We start from the raw sequence: 17,297 nt of genomic DNA on the forward strand, positions 1-17,297 counted from the left end.
CCCATCTGGGAATGAGGCTGAATTTCCCATCACCAGTGTGGGACGGGGCGATGGAGGGAGTTACACCTGCCGGTATCACACCACATCACAAACCCCTGACTGGTCGGAGCCCAGCGCCCCCGTGCAGCTGGTGGTAGCAGGTGAGGGGCCCAGCTCAGTGTCCCTGCTCCCAGCCCCACAGCCAGCTGGACACTCAGGGGGGCTCGGACCCCAGCGGGACCCTCAGAGCAAGACTCTGCCCTGAGCCCTGGGCCCAGCAGAGGGGACGCCCATCCGAGGAGCAGGGATGGAGTCACTGGGGGGTTCCCAGTCACTGGAGATCTGGGGACAAGGGAGGGGGGATCGAAGCCCCCAGGGGACCCTCAGGTGTCACTTACCCTGCCTGTGCCTCCATTTCCCCTTGTACGAATGGGGGATAATCATCCTTCCTGCAGCTGGTGTCTGGTTAGACAGTCAGGGCTTGGCTTTAGGCCAGGGGCTTTTTCTCACTGTGTCTGAGGAGCCTCCAGCACCTCTGACTTCCAGCCCCTCCCCCCCAGTCTAACCACTGGACCCCACTCCCCTCCCAGTGCTGGGGAGAGAACCCAGGAGTCCTGGCTCCCAGCCCTGCTGTTGTAAACCTCATCTCTAGTGGATCTCCATCCTCTGCTGTAGCCACTAGCCCATCAACTCTCCAAGGCACTGAGCCAGGCTGACATCCCCTGGGTGGCCGGGTGGCCTAGTGGGGAGAGCGCTGGGGCTGGGACTCAGGAGACCTAGCTGCCATTCCTGGTATGGCCGTGATTTTCTGGGGGACCTTGACTGACTCTCTGTGCCTCTTTCTTTGCCTCCGTTTCCCCCTCTGTAAAATGGGGCTGATGCCCTGCCTCCCTCTATGAAGCACTGTGAGATCTGGGGGTGAAAAGTGCTGGGGAGGAGCCGGGTGTTGTTGTACCAGACACAATCTGGCCCTGCCCGGTGCTGCCAGCCTGAGAGCAGCAGGTTTCCAGCCCCTGACAGAGACGTAGCAGCTACTGGCGACTGCTGGGTACAAGACAGCGGCTGCGAGGGCCTGTGGGTCTGACCTGTGGAGAGGATACTGGCTAGATGGGCCCAGGGGTGTGATCCTATGGGGCACGGTTGGGCAGCAGAGACACTGGGCTGGGGGGGCCCATTAGATAGATAGAGGGGTACAGATTTTTTGTTCCATTACAAACTCAGTTCCTCTCTAGGCAGGAATCAGGACAGGTCAAATGTTTCCCACCAAAACTTTATTTCAATGGAAAATTGGGTTTTTAAACCAAACAAAAACAGTAGCAGAAAGCGTCAGTTCTCCTGGAGATTTTTTTTTTAATATTTCTTCAGAAAACCAAAACTTTTTGTCAAAAACGTTCAGCCCCATAGTTACCAAACCTGAAAATTTTGGCTGAAAACCCAAAATGTTCCATTTTCTCAAGAAATTTTTTTTTTAAAAATGTAGAAAGCAAAAACGTTGTGTGACCCAGCGTGCCTGGGGCAGCCCTCACTGGAAATGCCAAGGTCAGGGCAGGCTGCAAAAGGGAGAGCAGATCCTCCCAGGACAGGTGGGTAACGCTGACGTTAAATCTCCCAACCAGTCACAAACTGTGCTTCTGATCCCCCCTCCTGGTTATCAAGAAGCAAAAAGAGGAACCACACAGCCCCCTTTACTGCATTCCTGTCTCTGGCTCCCAATCAGAACCTGGGTCCTGTACAGGGAGAAGTTATTTAAAAACTCTGCTCACTCTACAAACTGTTCTTCTGACCCTAAAGGCTCGGCCATGTCACCCGAGGTTTGGATCTTACCCAACATACCACCCTGCCAGCCAGTCCTTCAGTGTCTAAAACTAAAGGTTTATTATCAAGAAAAAAGAAAGAAGAAGAAGAGAGCTGTTAAATGGTAAAGCAATCACATACACACACAGACTTCAAAGTCCATGAGGTTCCCAGCGGTACTGGTGAGTTTGCTGGCTTGAAAGTCCCTCTGAATTGGATTGGCTTGAAAAAAAAAATCACAAGATTTTACAAATACGGTAATAAACCTTGAAGGGTTTTTTTCACATATGCCTTCTGGGTTTTGACCTTTCTAGGGTCAGGTTGTCACAGGTTTTCTCCGCAACCCAAAGGGCTAGAAAACTAGTTCCTTTTTTTTTTTAAATGAAAGCGCAGATTCCCACAAAAAAAACTTGGCTCCGAGAGCTGGAGACGTCAAGAAACACAAAATATCATCTGACAAAGTCACGTGAGACAGTCCGAGGAGGCTACACACCCGATCCGGACAGCACGTGAAAGTGAAAGTGGAAGTACATAGGCAGGTGGCAGCGGGTCATTCCCAGGGCTGGAATTTTGGCCAGGCACCGGAGAATAACATCCCTGCTCTTGCAAAACGTGAGGTGGGGAGGCGCTCTCAGTCACATGGGCAGAGCTGGAGTGGGATGTCCGTGTCCCAGGTCAAGAAGAAGGGGAACATCTTCTCGGAGAAGGGGTAGTTGAAGGTGAAGATGTGCTCCATGGTGTCGTTGTTGTAGAAGGAGAGTTGTCCAAGGATGTAGTCTAGATGCACCTTGATCCTGCGCAGAGACGCCCTTAGGAAAAGTGTCGTCTTAGGGGTGCTGAGCGCCTGGTACTCCCCATTGTTTAACTCCAGACCCCAGAACCCCTGCTCGGCCGTTATGTAGAGATGCCCCTTCCTCTCCACCGACTCCCGGGCGGCGCCGACGATCCAGCCTTTCCCGGCACCCACATCCACTACCCAGTCCAGCTGCCCCCTAGTGATGCCCGGGGCGCCCAACACACAGGGCCGGAAATCAAAACGCTCGGAGTTGCTGGGAAGGTACTGGGGACGGTCCCCGAGCCTCACGCTTTTCTGGTCTTGGGAGATCAGCAGAGTGGGGAACGCGGTGTTGGGATCCAGCTTCACCTCCACTGGGGAGAGAGAAGCAGAGAGTTAGGGTGAGATCTCGGCATGCAGCACAACGGCCGCTGTGAAATCTCACCGCGCCCTGGGCTGGTATTCGACAGTCACTGACCTTTCTTCTTGGTTCCGAAAAATCGATCGCACATATCCGAGATCAGCTCCTCCTGCTGGTCCTTTTCGCCGTCCTCGCTTGTGCCAGCCGGCTCTGGCGTCTGACGGAAAACTACGAGACACATGAGAGAAATAATTACCCATGGGAGAAACTGCCTCTGAAAGGGACAAATGGAGGCAGGCTGGTGGGAGCTCAGGCTAGAAACTCCCGGGGTCAGCCCCATTGTAGATACATCGCTTCCCAATAGGGGGTGCTCTAGTGAGGACAGGCAATCTCTACAGAGGGAGGAATCAAACCCTGAATGTTGCACTGTCTTCTCCCTCTCTCGTTTTATACATGAACAACGAACTACACCTACAGCCAGCATGGGCAGCAGTCAATTTTTATGGGTTTATAATTTTGAGGGATAAATATCTATGTCTATTTTGAAGCTTTTTTTTCTATTTTTGTTGACTGAAATTTTCACAGGTGCTGGAAATTTCGGGTTTTAAGCATTTTGTTCTATTTTGATCGACCAACATTTTCACAGTTCTGCCACATGATGGGTTTTAAGCCTCTCTTTTTTCTGTTTTCATGGATTTAAATTTTTCAGAGTTGCAGGAAATAGTTTTTGGGGGGTAAAGGGAGGTCAGACAATACAGTAACTCCTCACTTAAAGTTGTCCTGGTTAACGTTGTTACCTTGCTGATCAATTAGGGAACACGCTCTGTTTAAAGTTGTGCAATGCTCCCTCATAACGTTGTTTGCGAGTCGACTGATTTGTCTGCTGCTTGCAGGAAGAGCAGCCTGTTGGAGCAAGCTGGTGGGGGCTTGGAACCAGGGTGGGCCGGCAGCCCCCCCATCAGCTCCCTGCTCCCCTAAGTTCTCTGTGCAGCAGCCACCCAGCAGGCGATCAATTGCCGGCAGTTCAGCTGTCCCTCCCCACACTGCCGTGTGCTGCTCCTGCCCTCTGCAGGGGGTGGGGGGAAAGAGGGGTGCTGATGTCAGGGTGTCCCCCTCTCCCCGCTCCTGTACCCCATCTCCACAGAGCAGGGGGGGGACACGACAGGGCTCAGGACGGAGGGAGTTTGCTGGCAGCAGCTGCTGTCTCAACTTGCTGATCTACTTAAAAAGGCAATGTACTTAGAGTGGGGTCGGTGTATTTAAAGGGGCAACACGCGTCTCTCTCACACACACACAGGGTGTGTGTCTCTGTCTCTCTCTGCCATGCTGTCTCCCCTCCCTCCAGTCATGCTGCCTTGTAGGGTATGAGGCTACATTAACAATGTGTTAACCCTGGAGGGCTCAGCTGAGTGCTAGTTCATCATTTAGCAGCAAAAGCAGCAAAGAATCCTGTGGCACCTTATAGACTAACAGACGTTTTGCAGCATGAGCTTTCATGGGCGAATACCCACTTCTTCGGATGCAAGTCTTCACCCACGAAAGCTCATGCTACAAAACGTCTGTTAGTCTACAAGGTGCCACAGGATTCTTTGCTGCTTTTACAGATCCAGACTAACACGGCTACCCCTCTGATATTTAGCAGCAAGGCTCCCTGGGAAATATCCCACCCTCTGACTTCACCACCTCAACCAAGCTTCACAATCAGCATTGCTGGGAATAGTATGAAATTGTTTGTTTAAAACTTATACTCTGTGTGTGTGTGTGTATTATATATATATAGTGACAAAGCTCTGTCCTTGTCTCTGTGGGTCCCGTGTTTCCTGGCGGATTTCACTAGCCTCAGAGGCTCATCTTAACCCTTCTCTCTCTAGAGACAAGGGTCACCATCGACTGAGCCATTTTCATCATAAGCCAGCGAGGGAAGTGAGGAGAAGCTTCCCTCCCTTGCACAGTCTCTGTTGTCTCCCAGTCTGAGTGATTAAGCAGGGGGGCAAAGAGGGTGGAGCCCAGGCCCACCCTCTACTCCGGGCTCCAGCCCAGGGACCCCAATAGTATCAGCTATGGTATCAGGTGGTGAAAAATGTCATGCCCCGAGTGCCGGAGATGGGTCACCCTCATCCCCAGCGTCACTGCGGCTAGGTCGACAGATTCCTCCGTCGACCTCGCTACCGCCTCTTGGAGAGAGGACAGGAAAACCCCTTCCACCGAGCTAGAAGGCGTTTCTACCCCAGCGGGAGAGGGGCAGCCCTTGCAGTGGGACAGAGCGGCCGTGGCGTCTACATGAGGTTCAGTAGCCGAGATGTAGCTGCAGCCTCTCCGTGCCTTAGTGCTTTCCATCCATAGAGGCAAAGCACTTTAGAGGGGAGGCCAACGTCCCTTCCGGCCATTTTTCAGATGGGGAAACTGAGGCAGGGAGAGGGGGAGGGGTTGTGATTTATCTGGGATCACCCAGCAGCAGAGCTTGGTGTGGAACCCTGGTCGGCTGAGCGCCAGCTCTGTGCGCTAGCCCCTAGGCCACCCTTGTTGAACTGGGGGAAACTGAGGCACGCCAGGGAGTGACAACCCCCCCCCCCCCATTTATCAAAAAGCTCCAGCAAGGAATGAACCAGACTAGGGGGGGAAACGAGGGAGATCTCCTCCATCTACTCACCCTCTGGCATGTCCATTTGGATCCTTAGTGACAGATCCTTCCGGCTAATGCCGTCCAATATCTTCACAGCCATTTGCAGAGCCCTGGGCTCCTGGTAAGCCTGGACCATGGCTCGAGCTATGTCCATCGTGTCGGCCGCCTCTGTCTTGGAGCGGGGGATGCGCTTGTAGCCGTCTTCCAGGGGATAGCTCTCCAGGTGAAACTTGAACATCTTGAACTCCCGCGCCTCTAGATCGTTCAAATACTCTACGAGCTTGCAGCACGCGCTCTCTGCCATCTCTGCCCCGGGCTGGCGTCCCAGACCTCAGCAGGAAAGTGTCCTGTGCCGTGATAATACGAATCACTATTGCTGCCCATCTGTCGGACTCAAAGCCCTTTACGAAGGAGGGCAGTATTATTAGCGCCATTTTATCAATTGGGAAACTGAGGCACAGAAAGGGGGAAGTGACTTGCACAAGGTCAGGATAGAACCCAGGAGTCCTGACTCCCAGCCCAATCTAGGCACTAGACCCCACTCCCCTCCCAGAGCCAGGGATAGAACCCAGGAGTCCTGACGGCCCTTAGCCACGGCCTAGCTCCGCCCACTAGGCCATGCAGCCTGCTGATTGGTACCAAGTGGCTGCTGGTTGTGCACCAAGCTAGGGCTGGCTGGAAATTTGGCCAGGGAAATGACGATTTTGTCAACATCAAAATATTTCGACAAACGGGTCTCATTTTGGCCAAATGGCCTGCGGTGCCGAACCCCCCGTGGAAATCAATGGGAGTTGGGCATCCGGTGTCTACAGCCATCCCACTAGGTGCCCATCTGCGGCTTTAGGCACCTCCATCCCTTTACAAATCAGTCCCTTGGCTGTAATAAAACACGCGCGGCTGAGCGGTGCCAGCGGCCTTGGGCTCACGGGGCTCGGGCTGCGGGGTTAGAACATGGCTGCGTAGCCGTTCCGGCTTGGGGGGGTGCCGGGGCACCGGGACCATCCCTCCTTCACAGGTGTTGTGAGGCTCAATAAATCCCCAGAGGTGCTCAGACAGTGGCTAGAGACCCGAACTGGGATGCAGGAAACCTGGGTCCTCTGTCCGGCTCTGTTGGTAGGGGACTTTGGTCAAGTCACTTCCCCCCACCGTGCCTCAGTTTCCCTACCTGTGCCATGGGGTTAATGATCCCGATTTCCTTTGCAGAGCACTTCAAGAGCTGCTGAAGGGAAGACCCAGGGGGTATGGGGCGTTATTAAGCACCTGACACAGACACAATGCCACATCTCCCCGCCCCGCACCACGCACACCCCATGGCAGAACTGAGACCGGACCCCAAATCTGGGCTCCTCACCGTGCATCCCTGCAGCTGCCCCCGAGCTGGTCCCTTGCCTCAGTTTCATCCCCACCCTCTGCTTTGGGCACAGGGAGCTTGAACTGCTTGAACCCGGCTTGAACCGCCAGGCCCCTGGTGCCCCCTTGGGTCGGCACCCGGGCTCCAGCCGCTCGGCTGCTGGGAATTGGCGTCACCCCCGTGGGGAAGTCAGAAGGCAGCTGAAAGGTCCCAGGCCCAGCTGCTGTGGCTCTCAGTCCCCTGCCCACCTGCTCCCCCCAGAGCCCAGGGGCGGCTGTGGGGGGGGCAGCAGAAGGAGGGGGGGCAAGAGTCAGAGAAGAAGGGGGGGTTATCAGATGGGGGTCAGGAGGGGAGGAGTGGAGAGGAAGAGGGTCTCGGGGGAAGGTGAGGAAGAGGGGGTCAGATGGGGGTCAGGAGGGGAGGGGTGGAGAGGAAGAGGGTCTCGGGGGGGAGGGAGAGGGAGAGGGAGGGGGGTGAGAGGGGGAAGGGGACGAGAGAGGATCAGGGGGACAGATGGGAAGAGAAAGGGGTCAGGCGAGGGGAGGAGAGGAGGGGAGGGGACAGGAGAAGAAGAGAAGGGGGAGGAGGAGGGAGAGGGGGCAGGAGGGGAAGACGGAGGGAGGGAGAAGGTCAGAGGGGGAAGGAGACGGGAGAGGATTAGGGGGCAGATGGGAAGAGAAGGGGGTCGGGGAGGAGAGGAGGGGAGGGGACAGCATGGGGGAAGGGAGGAGGGGAAGGGACAGGAGAAGAAGAGGAGATGGGGGAGGGGAAAGGAGAGGGGGCAGGAGGGGAAGACAGAGGGAGGGAGAAGGTCAGAGGGGGAAGGAGACGGGAGAGGATCAGGGGGCAGATGGGAAGAGAAGGGGGGCGAGGATGGGACGGGATGCGAGGGGACGGGGGCAGCACTTCATGAGGGGTGAAGAGCTGCCGGAGCTCAAGCAATATTTTAGCTTTCATACCAGACAGGCCAGGGCCAGGCCCAGGGGGGTTAGGAAGTGACAAGCCCAGAGGCACCGGGGTTAGGAAGCCCAGAGGCGCCGGGGCTCAGCCCTGGCCCAAATTAAGCCCTGGAGGGGGGCCAGGAGAGAGCAGGGGGGGCAGAGGGGAGGGGAAGGCGCCTGAGGATGCAGGTTGAGGGGAGCCTCCCCCCGCCTCCCCCATCCCCGAGCATTGCCCCAGCCCGGCCCCACTCACCAGCCCCGACAGTGAAAGCGAAAGTGCTTGAGGCGGAGGAAGGAAGGACAAAGTCCCCCCCTCCCCGCCCCGGGCTCCAGCCCTCCCTTAGCCCAGGGCTGCTGCGGAGCATCCCCATGGCGCAGGGGAGGCCAGAGCCAGCCCGTCTGCGTGTGGAGACTCACGGGGGGAGCTGGGCAGGGAGCGGCACAGGGAACATGGGGGGAAATGGGGGATACAGGGCGATCGCAACCTGGCTTTTCCCCGTAGTTCAGGCCTCTGCTTTGATTCTGTCGCCTGGGAGGGGTGCCAGCCCCCCCATCCCAGCCCCATCTCCCCATTGCCCCCCCATATCCCCTATTCCCCTGGCATCCCTGCTGCCCCCACATGCCCCCACCTCATCCCCCATCTCCTCCTGCCCCCATCCCTTGCCACACCGACCCCCTGTCCTTCCCCCATCCCCCATTCTGCTGGCACCCCCTGCACCCCGATCCAAGGCAGTAGGGGAGGTGACAGGGCCCATCCCCACCTGACGCCCCCAGTGAGCAGGGCCTTCCCCAGCTCCTGCCCAGCCCCCTACCCTGAGCCGGCCCTGCTAGGGGGGCTGGGACAACCCATCCCCTCCCCAGGGTGTCAGCCACATCTGGAACAGCAACCCCCCGCCCCCCCCCAGCTCTCCCCATGTGTAGTGCCCCCAGAGCAAGGGGAACTCAGGGCCATTCACCCCATTGTGCAGAGAGGGAAACTGAGGCAGAGATAGCAGAAGGGCCTGGCACAGCGGGGAATAGAACCCAGGAGTCCTGAGCACCAGGCTTTAGCCGCTAGGCCATGCTGCCCCCTGGATGGCAGCTAAAGATGGCTCAGAGCTGGGAAGCCCTGGTGCCCGCCAGAGCGCTCGGTCCCTCTCCGTGTCTCAGCCAGCATGAGGGGCCCATTGTCCACCCTCCGTGGGGCTCAAGGAGACGCCAGAGCCACCTCGACACCCAGCCTAACCCCATTTCTGCTGGGCGCCCCTTGCATCCCCTGAGGCAGAATCCCGCTCCCTGCCTCAGTTTCCCCATCCATCAAATGGCTATCAGCAGCCCAGTCTCCTTTGTGAAGCACTTGGGGAATCTCAGGACAAACAGGGCAGCACCGTGGGAGCGCCCGCTGCAGGGACAGAACCCAGGAGTCCTGGGCCGGGCTCTAGCCACTGGGGGACACCACCCTGTGTCTTGGGGTGGGGGCGGGAGGAAAAGAAATCGGATGTTCAAGGGCTAAAGTCGGGCTCCCCCCAGAGCCTGGAGCGGGCTGGTGACATCACAGGGCCAAGCGGGGGATTGACTGGGGAATTGATTGATTGATTGACAGCTCCCACAGAACTCAAAAGATTTCAGGTCCAAGGTGATAATTGAGACAGGGCCTGGATAGATGGCTAGATGGACAGATGGCTGGATTCACTGCTCACATCTGGAAAACAGCAGCTCTCTAACATTAGCTCTAGAAATTAAATTGAGGACAATTTTTTCCATGGGAAAAACCCTGACAGGCGCCCTTGTGGGGGGGGCCAGTGGATTTGTGACTCTCCCCCCCTCCCCCCGAGATTTGAGCAAATAACCCCACGGAGAAGGAGCCTCGGTTGAACCAAACCCAAGAGGGCCCTTTGCAGGGGGACGGGGAGGGTTTGGCAGTGAGATTTGGCCACCCGCGGTGGGAAAGTTCCTGCATGTTAACACCCAAGAAAAAACCTACCAGGAAAAATGCAAAACATCCTGGCTCGAATGCCAACAGTCCCGGGTCACAGAGCCACATGTCCTGAGCTCGGGGAGGCCCCTTCCTCGCTGTGTCCCTAGGGGAAGCCACGTGGCTTCACCACCTGCTTGGACCAAACCTCAGAGCCTCAAGCCCCCTGCCCTGTCACCACCACCACCGGGTTACTGGCCCCCATCCCTTGCCATACCCACTCCCCTGCCCTTCCCCCCACATTCTGCTGTCATCGTCTGCCCCCCAGATCCAAGACCCGGCCATGCCTCACACCTCCCAGGGAATGGGGCATTCCCCTGCTCCAGCCCAACCCCCCTGCCCCAAACCAGCCCCCCTGTGGGTCTGGGACATCCCATTCCCCCCCTTCACCAGGATATATGGAACAGCACCCCCCAGTTCTCCCAGTCCACAGCACCCCCAGCATAGGGGAGGGGTGTAACGATGATGCCCTTGGTGGGACACTTCTGAGCATTGATTTCCTAAACCCAGGGTTATGAGTTCAATCCTTGAGGGGGCCATTTAGGGATCTGGGGCAAAAATCTGTCTGGGGATTAGTCCTGCTTTGAGCAGGAGATTGAACTAGAACCTCCTGAGGTCCCTTCAAACCCTGATATTCTATGATTTCTAAAAGAGCGTACCAATTCAGGACAACTTGTGTAAAGTAGGGCAGTTATAGCCCAAGGCTGGGCTTCCTTTGCAAACCAAACCAGCCAAACAGAGAGGACTTTGGTTTACCCCACTGGTTATCCAGAAGTTACACAAGCAATTCCCTTAGACTCTCCAGTTTCCCAGTATCACCACCAGTGCCACTCGTCCTGGGGACGAATGGTTATGAAAACCAACACCCCAATAAAAGAAAAAAGTTCTCTCAATCTCAAAGGACCAAGCCCCAGACCCAGGTCAATATACAAATCAGATCTTCCCCACAAATCACGCTGTGGCCAATCCTTTAGAATCTAAAGGTTTATTCATAAAAGGAAAAAGATCTAGATGAGCTAGAATTGGTTAAATGGACTCAATCACATACAGTAATGGCAAAGTTCCTGGTTCAGGCTTGTAGCAGTGATGGAATAAACTGCTGGTTCATATCAAGCCTTTGGAACATCCCCCACTGGGATGGGTCATTCAGTCCTTTGTTCAGAACTTCAGTTTGAAGCAAAGTCCCTCCAGAAGTAAGAAGCAGGATTGAAGACAAAAGGGAGATAAGGCAGCTGCCTTTTATAGTCTCTTCCAGGTGGAAGGACACCCCTTTGTCCTTACTGTGGAAAATCACAGCAGCAAGATGGAGTCTGGAGTCGCATGGGCAAGTCACATGTCCATGCATGACTCAGTCTGCAGGCCGAGGCCATTGTCTACATGTCAGATTGAATGTTCCCAGGAAAGCTCAGATGTGGATTGGCCTCTCCCAAAGTCCATTGTCAGCTAAGTGTTTCTTGACTGGGCACTTACAGAGAATAGTCCCTTCTCAAGAAACTGACCAAATGCTTCACTGAGGCTATTTAGAATCAAAACACATTGAGATACACGTACATAGCCAATATTCATAACTTCAACTACAAAAATGATACACCCATACAGACAGCATAATCATACCCAGTAAATCATAACCTTTCCATGGACACCTCACAAGACAACCTTTTTACAATATTTGCTGCAAATATATAACAGTGGTTGCAACAATGAGCTATATGGTCACAGGTTGTGTCAATAACGTCACAGGCTGCTCACCCCATTGTGCAGAGAGGGAAACTGAGGCAGAGAAAGCGGAAGGGCCTGGGCACAGCAGGGAATAGAACCCAGGAATCCTAAGAACCGGGCTCTAGCTTCTAGGTCACACTGCCCCCTGGATGGAAGCTGAAGATGGCTCAGAGAGGGGCAACCCCACTGCCCGCCCCTTGCCAGGGCACTCGCTCCCTCTCCTCATTTCTGCCCACATGAGGGCTACAGGATCCTCCAGGGTCACATGAAGACCCACCCTGGCGTCTGCTGGGTGCCCGCTGAGTGCCCCCCGGCAGAGCCCCACTCCCTGCCTCAGTTTCCCCATCTGTCAAATGGGCATCACCAGCCCAGCCTCCTTTGTGATGAGCTGGTAGAACCTTGGGATGAACAGCCGGGGCTGTAGCCACTGGGTGACACCACCCTGCGTCGGAGGGGGGTAGATTTGGGAGGAACAGAAATCAGATATTCAAGGGCCGAAGTCAGGCTCCCCACAGAGCCTGGAGTGGGCTAGTGAGATCACAGGGCCGGAGCGGGGGGGAATGACTGGGGGATGGATTGGTTCATTGATCGATTGATTGGCAGCTCATACAGAAGCCATAGATTATAGACCCAAGGGGGTTATTGATGGAGGGGATTGATTGATTGATTGATTGATTGATTGATTGATTGGTGGTTCACCCACAAGCCATCCATTACAGAGGGGAGGAGGTTAGTGAGGCAGGGAAAGATTGATTGGTTGATTGATTGATTGATTCATAGCTCCCAGAGATTTCAGCCCCAAGGTGGTGAGTGAGGCAGGGGCTGGCTGGACAGATGGCTGGATTCACTGCTCAAATCTGGAAAACAGCCATTCTCCAGCATTAGCTCTAGAAATCAAGTTTAGCAACTCCTTTCCGTGGGAAAAACCCTGGCAGGCGCCCTTGTGTGGGGGCCAGTGGATTTGTCACACACACACACACACACACCCCGGATATGAGCAGTCCTGGGTTTACAATGGCACCAGTGGTGCCATGGAGCCAGGCCCATGCTCAGAAGGGGTCCCGGCCTGCTCCACTTGTACTGCGCCCCGAGACCCCACCAGCCTGCTGACTCCCCCCACCCCGCCCACCACTTGCTCCTCTCGGCCTGCCCGCCAGCCGGCCCAGGGCTCCTCTCCACCCCCTGGCCCCACCCGTCGGCTCCTCTCTGCCCCCTGGCCAGACCCCAGTGCATCGCCGGCTCTGGGCAGTCTCTGCTTCCCACCAGCTGTGGGGCCCCACCTCTCTCCCCGGAGCTGAGCCACCTGGGACTGGTGCAGAAGCCTGGCCAGTCTCAGCCTGGTGGGGAGGGATGCGGGGGGGGGTTGGCTGGGCCCCTCCAGGCAAGTGGGTCCTGAGGGAGCCCAGCCGGGGCAGGTCCTGGCCTGGCTGATTGCGCCACTCCCAAAGGGCCGGAGCAATTCCTGACCCTGGGACCAGCCCTGGTCGCCTCCCAGTAGGGCCGGTGAATGCGTCCGGGAGGCAGGGCGTGGGGGAGGGAGTCTCTGGGGAGTCTGAGGGGGCCGGGGGGGGCTGGGCTGTGAGGGGGCAGGGAGGATCTGTGTGTGTTGGGGCACTAGGGAGTGCGGGTTCTGTGGGGGGGTGCTGGGAAGTTGTGGTGGAGCTCTGGGCAGGGGTGGTTTGCAGGGCGCTGTGCATTTGTGGCAGGGTCTGGGGGGGGCGCTGGGCATAGCGGGTCCAGGGGCCTCTGGCCATAGGGAGTCGGGGGTGTTTGTGTTGGGCGAGGGGGGCTGTGTGGCAGGGCATGGGCCCACCCCCGAGGGAAGGGGCATGCTGGCAGCACAGGGGATGGATTGAGTGTGCATCTGGCAGCTGCTGTAAATAGTGCCCTCACGCTGGGCTGGGCGGAGCGGGGCTGCCCCTGCCATGCCGTGCCCCATTGCCCCTGGCTGGCCCCTCGCTGTGGGGACCCCCCTCCCCCGTGCCATGCGCCATTGCCTCCATGGGGCCCCACAAATATGTTTGGAGTCAGGCCCACAGAAGGTAAATCCGGCCCTGGATATGAGCAAATAACCCCGCGGAGAAGGAGACGCAGCTGAACCAAACCCAACAGGGCCGTTTGCAGGGTAAGAGAGGGTGTTTTGGCAGTGAGATTTGGCCGCCCTTGGTGGGAAAGTTCCTGCACGTTAACGCCCAAGAAAAAACCTACCAAGAAAAGAGCAAAACGCCCTGGCTCGAATGCCAACAGTCCCTGATCACGGAGCCACAGGTCCAGAGCTCGGGGAAGCCCCTTCCTCGCTGCATCCCTAGGGGAAGCTGTGTGGCTTCTCCGCCTCCTTGGACTGAACCTTGGAGCCACCAGCCCCCCTGCTTCACCCTGAGATGGGCACCTGAGGGAGAGGTGTACCCCCACAGGGAGCCGTGTGCACCCCCAAATCCAGCCGCTGCAGTGACCCTCCGCCAGCAGGGCAAAGACAGTCGGGTTTCTCAGCCTGCTGGAGCACAGCATAGAGCGTCCTTGGCTAACGCGGGGGCCAGAAAGTTACAGCCTGGTCCGTCTTCACCCCCTTTTGTCCCAGTTCATCTTCCAGCCGCCCCACACTCAACAGCCCCCACCTGGCCCCTCCTCAGTCCTTTGGTCTTCCCGGGCAAACCCGGCCGGCTTCCTGCAGCGGGATGGGCCAGCCATGGTCCTTAGTTGCTAGGTACCAAATGTCCAGGCAGTCGGCCTGACCATTGTCTTTGTGGACTCTCCATGGCCGTGGGGCCCAGGCCCCAGCCAGCCAGGCGTCTGGCACACCTGGGTCTCAGGGTCTCTGCAGAGAGTAACCAACCTTTTCCCACCACCTACATACAGGGGAAACTGAGGCAGACAGGATATTCATACAAAATATTACAGAGAATCCCCACTTCGTCACCCCCATCCCTCTCAGATGGATCCAGCTGGGTTCTCTGTCAGGTTCTTCAGGGTGGGGGGGTACGTATATCCCATCAGCCCCAGCAGTGCTCCCCCTATGTGGGTGGGCTTTGAGAGAGCTGATTCTACTTTCTAGCAAGTCACTGGGTGACCATGAGCAGCTTACCTGGCTGCAGATCCCCAAAGGGAATTAGGCACCTGGATTGCATGGAAACCAATGGGATTTAGGTACGTAAGCGCCTTTGAGGATCGAGGCTGTAGTGTGCCTCAGTTTCCCCCACAGGAACAATTGGCTTCTTGGTTTCCGATGTACCCAGCACCACCAGACCTGGACAGGTCCCTCCACGTCCCCATAGCCCCTGTTCTTCAACTGAAGCAGGGGGAGGAGAGTTTTCCCTTCACCCTACGTGCTGCCCATTAAAACTGTGAACTTTTTGTGTCTGGGCAGCGCCCGGCCCGACGGGGCCCCGATCTCGGTGACTCTGTGTCTGGGCAGCGCCCGGCCCGACGGGGCCCCGATCTCGGCGACTCTGGGTCTGGGCAGCACGTGGTGTGAAGGGGCCCCGATCTCGGTGACTCTGGGTCTGGGCAGCGCCCGGCCCGACGGGGCCCCGATCTCAGCGACTCTGTGTCTGGGCAGCGCCTGGCCCGACGGGGCCCCGATCTCGGAGACTCTGTGTCTGGGCAGCGCCCGGCCTGACAGGGCCCCGATCTCGGCGACTCTGTGTCTGGGCAGCGCCCGGCCTGACGGGGCCCCGATCTCGGAGACTCTGGGTCTGGGCAGTGCCCGGCCTGACAGGGCCCCGATCTCGGCGACTCTGTGTCTGGGCAGTGCCCGGCCTGACAGGGCCCCGATCTCGGCGACTCTGTGTCTGGGCAGCGCCCGGCCTGACGGGGCCCCGATCTCGGAGACTCTGGGTCTGGGCAGCTCCCTCCCCCCCAGCTTTACCAGTGCCCTTCAATCCTAACCCACAGCCCCTGCTATCCCAGCCCCACTCCCCACACCCCCAGCTGTTGCAATGCCTCTCGGTCTATCTTGTAGCCTCCCCCACAACCTGATCCTGGTCTCCTCCCTCTCCCCCAACTCCATCGGTGCTCCTCAATCCCTACCCGCAGCCCTCTCCCACTGTTTTTCCCAGCCCTTGGTGGCAGGACCTGACACTGTGATGAGTTCACTGTCACAGACACTTTCCTCCTAAGCACCAGCCGCTGGAGCCTGTTTGCTCGGTGGAAAGTAAATATACTCAGGGATTATCCGGTCACGGTCACCTGGGCATGTAAACAGACCTAGGCAGTGCTCGTGTTCCTCAGAAACATCCTGTTTGCCTTGGAATGGTGCCAACCGCACCAGGGACCCAAATTCTGGCTGGGAGCCTGTGAAAGGGACATGATCCAGGAAGGAGTGGCACCTGGGGTTAAACTGATTGCCAGAGATGCTGAAAGCAGCATTGGTTAATTTTCAGGAGCTGCCCCTTTCATCCAGGGGCATGGACAGCAGGTGGCATTTTCCCATCAAGAGCTGGAGAGAGGATAACAACCTACTACAGCTGAAAGCTAACCATGCTTGCTTCTATAGTTCGCTGGGGAGAAGGGCATGGCTCGATATTAAATTGTTGAGGACCAGGCGGAGGGTGGGGATGAGTGGTTGTTATATATACACAGTGCAGGAGTGGAGGTGGGATTTCCTGCGCTGGGAAAATTGTTGATATTTTGACAAAATTTCCCATCCTGAAAAGTTAAAATCCCCCCAATACTTCATCCTGCAAACTCGCCATGTCAGAAAACTGAAATCTTGAAAAATCTTCAGTCCCAAAAAGTCGAAACCTCAAAAATGTTCTCACATTGAAAGGTGAAATCTCAAATATTTTCTGTCACAAAAAGTCAATATCTCGAAGATTTTCCCAACCCAACAAGTCAATTTCTCAATTTTCCCATCATAAAGTCATTTTTCTGACACAGAAAGGCGAAATCTCAATTATTTCTCATCACGGCCCAACAATGTAGCATTTAATTTCAGAAAGGGGAACTGCACAAAAATGAGGAGGTTAGTTAAACAGAAATTAAAGGCTACAGTGCCAAAAGTGAAATCCCTGCAAGCTGCGTGGAAACTTTTTAAAGACACCATAGTAGAGGCTCAACTGAAATGTAGCCCCCAAATTAAAAAACACAGTGAAAGAACCAAAAAAGAGCCACCGTGGCTAAACAACAAAGGAAAAGAAGCGGTGAGAGACAAAAAGGCATCCTTTAAAAAGTGGAAGCTAAATCCTAGTGAGGAAAATAGAAAGGAGCATAAACTCTGACAAATGAAGTGTAAAAATACACTTAGGAAGGCCAAAAAAGAATCTAAGGAACAGCTAGTCAAAGACTCAAAAAGTAATAGCAAAAAAATTTTAAGTACATCAGAAGCAGGAAGCTGCCAAACAACCAATGGAGCCACTGGACGATCGAGGTGCTACAGTATCACTCAAGGACAATAAGGCCATTGCAGAGAAACTAAATGAATTCTTTGCATCGGTCTTCACGGCTGAGGATGTGAGGGAGATTCCCAAACCTGAGACATTCTTTTTAGGTGACAGATCTGAGGAACTGTCCCAGATTGCGGTATCGTTAGAGGAGGTTTTGGAAAAAACTGGTAAATTAAACAGCAATAAGTCACCGGACCCAGATGGTGTTCACCCAAGAGTTCTGAAGGAACTCAAATGTGAAACTGCAGAACTACTAACTGTAGTCTGTAACCTATCATTTAAATCAGCTTCTGTACCAGATGACAGGAGGATAGCTAATGTGATGCCAATTTTTGAAACAGGCTCCAGAGGTGATCCTGGCAATTACAGGCCGGTAAGCCTAACTTCAGTACCAGGCAAACTGGTTGAAACTATAATAA

The 17,297-nt window shown here is 55.8% G+C and overlaps 1 protein-coding gene across 2 annotated transcripts; it reads right to left on the reverse strand.

The window, feature by feature from the left end:
• Positions 1–1,233: 1,233 nt before the first annotated feature.
• Positions 1,234–3,174, reverse strand: LOC123350411 (E3 ubiquitin-protein ligase TRIM7-like). 2 transcript variants are annotated; one of them, XR_006573758.1, is made up of 3 exons: positions 3,027–3,174; positions 2,267–2,922; positions 1,234–1,995 (listed from the first exon to the last, which is right to left on the reverse strand). XR_006573758.1 is itself a non-coding variant. In XM_044988991.1 (2 exons), exons 1-2 carry the CDS (start codon positions 3,148–3,150, stop codon positions 2,405–2,407), a joined length of 642 nt encoding a protein of 213 aa, XP_044844926.1. In that variant the 5' UTR covers positions 3,151–3,174; the 3' UTR covers positions 1,234–2,404. The 2 variants fall into 2 exon arrangements, 1 of the variants encoding a protein (XP_044844926.1); XM_044988991.1 differs by having other exon boundaries at positions 1,234–2,922.
• Positions 3,175–17,297: the final 14,123 nt, after the last annotated feature.

This window comes from Mauremys mutica, chromosome 15 (assembly GCF_020497125.1).
Source record: "Mauremys mutica isolate MM-2020 ecotype Southern chromosome 15, ASM2049712v1, whole genome shotgun sequence".
In the NCBI taxonomy this organism is placed as follows: Eukaryota; Metazoa; Chordata; order Testudines; family Geoemydidae; genus Mauremys; species Mauremys mutica.

Bases quoted from the DNA above. Each gene is read 5' to 3' on its own strand.
- LOC123350411 (XM_044988991.1), bottom strand. From the start codon at position 3,150: ATGTGTCTCGTAGTTTTCCGTCAGACGCCAGAGCCGGCTGGCACAAGC. The intron at 2,923-3,026 runs GTCAGTGACTGT...CTCTCTCCCCAG, and splicing joins TTTCGGAACCAAGAAGAAAG to TGGAGGTGAAGCTGGATCCC.